Source organism: Ixodes scapularis, unplaced genomic scaffold, assembly GCF_016920785.2.
Source record: "Ixodes scapularis isolate PalLabHiFi unplaced genomic scaffold, ASM1692078v2 PGA_scaffold1__304_contigs__length_218370807, whole genome shotgun sequence".
NCBI lineage: Eukaryota > Metazoa > Arthropoda > Arachnida > Ixodida > Ixodidae > Ixodes > Ixodes scapularis.
In genome coordinates this window covers 155,760,967-155,769,406 of record NW_024609846.1, presented here as the reverse complement: position 1 = coordinate 155,769,406, position 8,440 = coordinate 155,760,967, and the positions used below count along the sequence as shown (strand labels likewise).

Here is an 8,440-nt window from a genome sequence, read left to right as displayed (position 1 = left end):
ACGTTATTAGATTAGCTCAGTTACGGAACTGCTAATAGACGCTGCTTCTACGAACGGTACTCTTCTCCAAGTAGGGCTCTTGTCCCGTCGTTCGACTTCCCGGACAGCTCCTATAGGAGGTATTCACTGGTGGCCATAGCTGTGTGCACAACTGCTGAGGGCGTGCTGAAGGCGAGCTTCCACAGTTCTTTTGTAACGTGCATTCCGCACCCTCAAGATTGCCGGTCTTAGCAGCCTATTAATGTGGTCTCGTTCAGAGCATGCGCTCTAGACAGAACCCACAAATATGGCGCCCAGTGAATACTCCTTAAGGCCAGTTCAGACACTTGCGTTTGAGTGCGTTTGACTGCGTTGCGTCGAGAACCGAAAGCGAATCATCTGTGATTGCGAACCGAAAGATTGCGAACCGAAAGCGAATCATCTGTGATTCGTATGAAGCGTGGAATCCAATTTAAGGAATCATCTTGGCACGCGATATAAGCAGCAGGGATGTCCTGGTTTCTCGCAGCCGCAACGCAGTCAAACGCAGTCAAACGCAACTGTCTGAACCAGGCTTTATGGTAACTGCAGTGTATTCTATGAAGTATGTACGTTTAGAAAGCACAGCGTCTAGATGGCGTTCCAATGTACTCTATGGCAGAGCCGTATATGTAGAGAGTTTGGCCATTCGTTGGGAAGTATAGGAGACAAATGAGGAGGCGCCATTCGCCGAAAGCGGGCTGGGCGTGTTCCAGGGCGTCTTCAGAAATTCGAATGCGACCAACCAGAGGCCGGAAATAATACCCTGGCGGTGGTCGCGAGAAACAAACTTGATAACTGCATTGGAGTAACTCTCAATGGCTGAAAATAGGGTACACGTGATGTTTCAATCACGTTAATCCAAAACGATGGTGGAAGAGTGCGACTAGCGGAGCGATCGACATAATCCGTACGCCAAGCGCCGAGGGCCGGGAATCTGCCGTCCGAGCGGTCACACTCTGTCCGCGCAAAACAGAGTTGCGCGGCGCATTCGTTTCTTACATCTTTCTGCATGATCATGATCAAAACAGCACGTGTACCCTATTTTCAACTACAAAGAGCTACTACACTCTACTCTTACGCGTTTATTAAAACCATATACGAACATAGACTTTTGATCAGAACTGTTTGCCGCTACCACCACTAGGGGATTCTTTTCGGCTTCTGGTTGGTCAAGAGAGCATGCCAAGCCCTCTTTCCGACTTTGCCGCACACCCTGACTCTGCCCGCGCCTCCCATTGACCAAACTCTCTACATATACGGCTCTGCTCTATGGTAGAGTTCCTGTATTGGCGACGTGCGCGACCGAAAGCGTCGCTGTGGTCGGCCTTTCACGATTGGCCCAAAAGCTGACTATGACGTCGGAAAGGGTATTTTTTTTTTTTTATTTGCTATTTTGGTTTATCGAGCGACAGAGATGTTAGCTAGGGCTTATTTGCCCCCGCTTGCTACTCTGTTTCTGTTATAGGTGGCGACCTTCTTGAGCGTCCTTCTGCGTCTACAGTGTTTGCAGCAAACCAGTTGATTCTAAGTAATCCATCAGTATTTTAAATGCCCGTGCTTGGTTTCGAGTGTTGGTGCAGGGTCCTAGCACCTTTCGCATGGTCATTGGTTGGTCATCCAGAAGATTCAGTTCCTTAGTGAGGATCACACGCTCTTTCTCGTATCGTTTGCAGTTAACGAGTACATGTTCGATTGTGTCCTCGGTATGGCAAGTCGCGCAGTTTGGGGAATCTCGCTGCTTGTACTTGTAGCGTTGGCGGCCAGTCCGGGCGACCCCAAGGCGAAGTTTGAAATAAACTGAAAGTTGGTTTCGAGGTGTGCTCCAAGGGATTTTTCTTTGAAGCTTGGGGTCCAAGTTGTACAGGTGATAAGGGTGGCCCCCAGGTTGCTCCCAGATTTTTACCGTTATCTGGTTTGCGACACCAGAGAGAAAGCTCTTCACATCAGCTTTCGCAACGGGAATGGCCTCTGTTCTTTCGTTTTTGTGCGCCTGAGCTGCTGTCATATCGGCTATCTCGTTGCCAGTGACGCCAACATGTCCTGGGACCCATTGATATGTAATGGCATACCCTTTTTTGTGCAGGGTGTCGTTCTTATCGAGTATAGCCTGTTGCAGGCCCGGGTATGCGCACTTTTTGGCTGTGGTTGATAGGGATGCCAACGCCGATTTTGAGTCCTTGCACACCACATAGCTCTTCGGAGAAGTTGCCTCTATGTAGTGTAACGCTTGCAAGATGCCGTGGAGCTCGGATGCCGTGGACGATGTACGGTGGGAGAGTTTGTACCCTTCCGAAATGCTCGCATCCGGCACGTAGATTGCAGAGGACGAGCTCATCGCAGTGCTTGATCCATCTGTGTATATCTGGATGGCGTTCTTGTAGTTCTCTTCAATGTAATATTGAGTGAGGAGCCGCTTCACAAAACCGAAGGCTGTGCCTTTGCCTACGTCCGGTATTGAGAGGTGGACCGTTGGGGTCAGCCATGTCCAAGGTGCTCGCTGGGGGTGACGATACGGTGCAGCGTTCGCCGGAAAGGCTTCGACGTGGTTTCTTACCACTTCTGCAAAACTCGACGCTGGACGTGAGATGTGCAGGCCCGCCAGATGATGCGCTTCGTGCTGGGTTGAAAAACGACTGTAGTGCCGGAGGGTCTCTTGAACACGGAGCGCCTCTATACGTTGTTCGTGCGCTTCTGCTATAACTCCTGCAGAAAGCGACGCTCGGGGCACTCCCAGCACAACGCGGAGGCTTCTTGCCTGCTGTGCTAAGAGTCCCCGTTGGGTTGTTGAACTGACCCGGTGCAGTAAAGGCAGACTGTAGCGCAGACTTCCCAGTACCATTGATTTGTGTAGCTGCATGAGGGCGGCTGAATTTCCCCATGTCGAGCCAGAAAGGCACCGCATGATGTTCACGTACGAGTTGACCTTGCATCGAAGTCTGTTCATTTCAGGTGCCCAGGTGAGCCGCCTGTCGATAACTATTCCAAGAAAGGTGTGCTTGTTGACGTAGGGGATAATTTGCTCTCCTATGTGTATGGGAAAGCGCTTGCAACTTCGCCTGGTGAAAGCCATAGCGACGCATTTGCTGGGCGACGGGTGTAGGCCTCTGCAGTTCAGGTATCTTTCGATTCTGCTGAGTGCTTTCTGGAGCCTTCCACAGATTACTGCGCGGTTCGGGCCCGAAGACCAGATACACAGATCATCGGCATACATCGACATCTTTACATGCTCTGAAAGTTCCTGCGGCAGGTGGGCCAGGACGACGTTAAAGAGTGTGGGGCTCAAGACGCCCCCCTGTGGAACGCCGGCAGTTACGGAGAAACAGTCACTGTTTCCTTCTGTCGTGGTTAGGTAAATTGTGCGTCCTTGAAGGTAATTCAAGATCCAGTTGTAGATTCGACCAGGTACGCGAAGTTTAATGAGGGACGTGAGTATTGCTGAGTGTTCCACGCTGTCGAAAGCAGTCTTTATGTCCAGAAACACAGCTACCGTGGAGAGACGACGGCTCCGATGCTGTTCAACATCTGAGACTAAGTCCACAACGCCGTCAATGGCAGAACGGCCACGACGAAACCCCGACATGCACTCGGGGAAGACCCCTGTCTTTTCGAGGTACCAGAGCAGACGGTTTAGGATCATACGCTCCATCAACTTCCCAATGCAGCTGGAGAGCGCAATGGGGCGGTATGACTCAAGCGACAGAGGCGATTTTCCTGCTTTCAGGATGGGAACGAGGCGAGACTTCTTCCATGACTCTGGGAGCTGTCCTGTGTTCCAACTGACGTTGTATTGTTGTAGGAGGGCACCGAGGGCGAGGGGTCCCAGATTGGCTAGTGCCTTGTATGTAACACCATCCGGGACTGGAGAGGTGTGTTGGGAACACTCCTGTAGAGCACTTTTGAGTTCCCTCATGGTAAAAGCCTCGTCTAGCTCCGGTAGCACGGCGGCTTCTGTGGTTTTCTCGTGTGACAAACCGCTCGCAGGGCGCCGCTGCTGGAGCTGGCAGAACGCATTGGCTGCAGCATGCTCAGTGATTCCTTTTGAAAGTGCCAAGGCTCGGAAGGGAAACTTCTGCCTGGGTGTTTTCTTGAGCCCTCGGGTCACGTTCCATAGTCTCGTTGACGGCTTGTGAGGGTCCATTGAACCGCAGGTACCTCTCCAACGTCGCATAGAGAGTCGAATTAAGTGTCGTCGTACGACCGCCAGGGTTCGTCGTGCTTCCGCCCAGTCCGCGGCTTTACCAGTTCGCCTGGCACGTCGTTCAGCACGACGTCGAACTGCTCGCAACTTCCCATAATCTGCGTCGATCGCAAGGTATTTGGCGGGGAGTTTCACCATTTTCGTGCTGGATGTCAATGATGATGTTATGCGGGCAGTGATGCCTGTATCTCCTGCACCATTTTTATATGCTGACTCTGTTTCGTTTCTGAAACGACTCCAGTCTGTATATGGAATTGTCCAGTTGTGCCTTCTTCCTCCAAAGCCGTCGAGGGAGACGAGTAGAGGCAGGTGGTCGCTGCCCCTGGTGTCAAGATCTGTCATCCATCGGACGGGAAGACGGAAGTCCTCAGAAACCGCAGTGATATCAATGGCGCTCCTGAGCTCTCCCCGAAGAAAAGTGTATGTTCCATCATTAAGGACCCCCATGTTCCAATAGCGGAAAATGTCTTCTAGGAGTCTTCCTCTCGCATCAAGTTTATCTCCGCCCCACAGCGGGTTGTGTGCGTTGACATCGCCACAAAGAAGAAAAGGTCCATCAATTTCCTGCAGCACGGCCTGAATTTCCTCGCCAGAGAAATGCACTCTTGGCGGAATGTAGATCGCGATGATTGTGAAGGATATGTTTTTTTACTGAAGCTTGAGACACACGTAATCGGCTGTAGTGTGAAGGGAGACTTCTTTCCTGGCAACTGAAATGTCTGTGCGCACACACACGGTGATACGACTTTTTTCCCGATCAGGAACGGAATGATGGCACTCGTATCCGGAGATGCGGAGCGTTGAAGATGCATTTGATTCGATAAAGATTGCAATGGGCGTTTCATACTTTCGTACAAAGTCCCGTATATCAGGCAGTTTGTTTCGTAGGCCGCGCACGTTCCACTGGAGCACAGTGCATTCGCGGTATATTTGATGCATAAAAAGTTCTTCTACAGAGTCTAGACGTCGTTCACTAGCGTGCTCTTGAAGTACGATACCTGTGGTGCTCGTTGCGTGTGCTGTAGGTAACTCATTTGTGGAAGTTTGATGCCTAGCAAGCTCCATCGCAGAGCCATTGCTGAACCAGTGTGATTATTTGGAGAATCGCTCGCACCACAGGAGAGTCAAACGGCTTCAGAAGTTCCGTGACCACTGGCATTACAGTTCGTGCAAGAGTTCCCAGTGAGGATATCAGGCTGGGCTGTTCGTTGCCGGTCGCGCTTCGGGAGGTTTTACGGTTGCATGGTTGGCTGTGATTGTGCTTGAGCAGAGGCAGTGCGGAGCGCATGACTGTATGAATTCCGCTGTGCTGTGCGCTGCGATGAATGTGGGGATGTGCCTTGCTCTCTAATGCTATTTGGAGGCTCCACGCGCTGTTCTCTCGATGCACCTTGTTCCCGAGAGACTGATTCAGGGTTTGATGATGCACGCCGTGCAGGGTGCGAACACCGTGTTTCACTCTGTGATGCGTTGCTCTGCTCGGGGGGGAGGTCCTGCGTCTCATCATAAAGGTCACTGAAACGGTTCTGAAGAACGATCAAGTTGTCGTGTTCGATGTTGCGCTGGCCGCGGCTTCGGACGGCAGCTCGGGCAGTTTTTAAGTCTACTTTGTTAATTGTTTTGTACTTGTTTACGGCTCGTTCTTGTTGCCAGATCACACAGTCTTTCGAGGTTGCCTCATGTGCGCCCTTGCAGTTCACGCACTTGGCCCTTTCGGCTTCGCATCTTTCGCTCGCGTGGGAGCCAGAGCATCTGGTGCACACCTCGGGGCGAGTGCAAACTGCCTTGACGTGTCCAAACTTGCCACACTTCCTGCACTGCGCTGGTCGATCAACGTATAGTTCGACCTTATGTCGTACTCTGCCCAGAAATACGTGTTCCGGTAGGGTCGCAGAAGCGAAAGTGACGCGAACCGTTTCCGTGTCAGCAAAACGACGCACCTGCGTGATTTTCGTCATGTTCGCGCTTAGGTTCCGAAGCAACACTTTCTCCGAGATGCTTGCGTCAACGTCCCGAATAATGCCCACAGCAGTGTTCGGATTCCGAGGCTCGTATGCCCGCACTGCAATGCCGACGAGCTTCCTGATTCGCAGCAAGGACGCTGTGGATTCTTGATTTCGTGTGTCCACCACGAGTATGTTCAATCTCTTGTTGCAGCGAATTTCACCAACTTCGGTAGGGGCGTGACTATTTAGAGCCTCCGTGAGCTTCAGGCCGTTGAGCTTGTTCAGAAGTATCGTCGGGTCTTGCGGTGCGAAGATGACCGTCAGACCGAGTGAAACGATGGCTTTCTTTCTGCTTTCCTCATCACTGGCGCTCTCGATCTTGCGCTTCCGTTTGCGTCCTGTCTTCACAGGAATGAAGTCCTCGTCATCCTGGTCCTCTGGGCCTGATGTAATCATGTCAGAGTCAGAAGTGTCGTTGGAAGTTGAGTTGTCATGATTTCCTTTGCTGCCGTCCACGAGCTTGCCACTTGTCCCTGCTTCCGCAGGTTGTTGACCGTTGTCGAGATGACCGGCTGCCGTTGTGTTCGCACTGGTGTCGTTTTCCGCAATCACAATTGGGGGCGTAGCCATGGCGACGGCAGCCCGAAATTGCGACGCCGGTGAGAGCATGAGTGTGGGAGGCCGGAGGATACCCTCCGTCCTCCCTGGGGCTGATCGTGGGAGCAGTCACTGTTCCGTTGGTCGTCTTGTGGTGTCGGCGAGGGATGTCTACTTCCCAGGCTTGTGTTTGCGAGCAGTTGATCTGGGCGCACAACGACGGTCAGGGAGCCACCCGAAAAATTATCAAGAGAGCGGCGGTGCGAAGGCGGGATGCCGTGAAAGGCGATCTCGATCCCCGGAAAGGGTATACCATCGACGGAAATAAGAAGAATGAAGGAACTTTAATTTCGACGGTGTTGGCAGTGTTCCTTTGAGAGCGCAATGATTTCAGGCTTCCACCATGCTATTTACAAACACCATCGAACTTGTTGTTCGCAAGGTAATGACGTCACAAGGGGGAACCATAGGAGGGCGCCACCAAAACATCTCGCCGCTAATAGGCACTCTACGTGAGCCAGAGCTACTGCGCGTCCGTTTTCCACGTGCCGCCGCTCTGTTTTTTGCAAAGATCCGATCACGTGAGGAGCAGGATCATGTGCTGTGCACGAAAGTAGACGTGGCACGCGCCCCAGCGTACGTTACCCTGCTTTTGAGCGTGCCGCGCGCCTCAAACGCGAGGCGCCGCTATTCGCCGTATTCAGTCACGTGAGGAGCAGGATAAACATGCGCTGCAGGAAAGACAGCGCTACAGGAATGAACGCGCAACTCTGGCTCCCGTAGGAAGCCTATGCAGGAACTCTACTCTATGGAACACATAGTTATAAAGCAGAAATCTAGAATGCGCTTCAAACGACGGGAGGAGGACTGAAGTGAGTGATGGGGTACACTCTAAGAAATATCGGGTGTATAGGGGTACACCTCTTGTTTAATACTTAATACCCCAAAACAAACATTCGACGTTCAGTTCACAGACGTTGAACCGACGAACCCAACTTTCAAGAGCGTGTTGACAATCGACCGATACAACTCAATAAAATGGCTAATGTACGCAATAAAGGCTACAGTAAGACAATCAATGTTTTTTTAACCCTGCTGCAAAACTTCAGTGTTTTTTTTTTTCTTCTGGTCTTTGATACGCACATTAGGTATCTTGTACGTTATATCCAACAGCGATCAAGCCTTTCGTAAAAGTGGTCATCCCCAGCTTGACGTCAGTGGACTGAACGTCCAAATGCAAATTTGGAATGTTGCATGTGGGACAAGGGGTATACCCCAATACACCCCCTATTTCTAGGAGTGTACCCCCTTCCGCGAGAGTTCCAAAACTGAGGTAATCTAGTGACGTTGGCAGCGGCTACTATAAAACTCTTATTATTGAGAGAATTGTTAACGCTGTGGTTCAGCTCAGCCCTAATGCCTCAGTTTTGCAATCAGGCAAACTTTTCCAAGGATTTGACCACATCAATGACTGCCACCCTGCGTCCTACTACGCCAACTACATCAGCAACGGACGTCACTCACAGTGGTGGAAAGAGCCCCATAATAGGTGTCTCTTTAAAACAATTTAGCAGCCGTGTTAAGGCTCGTTCACACGACCCGTTTTCTTACGTTACGTTACGAAAAGTCACAGGGGAATCTGTGCTTCGTATTAAGCGTGGCTACCAATTCAATAAGA

General features: G+C 51.3%; 1 protein-coding gene across 1 annotated transcript; it reads right to left on the bottom strand.

The window, feature by feature from the left end:
• Positions 1-1,516: 1,516 nt before the first annotated feature.
• On the bottom strand, positions 1,517-3,238 carry LOC120847461. Its single transcript, XM_040219232.2, has one exon. It carries the CDS (start codon positions 3,236-3,238, stop codon positions 1,517-1,519), a length of 1,722 nt encoding a protein of 573 aa, XP_040075166.2.
• Positions 3,239-8,440: the final 5,202 nt, after the last annotated feature.

Excerpts from the sequence above, each read along its gene's own strand:
- LOC120847461 (XM_040219232.2), bottom strand. The coding sequence starts at position 3,238 with ATGTCGATGTATGCCGATGATCTGTGTATCTGGTCTTCGGGCCCGAAC.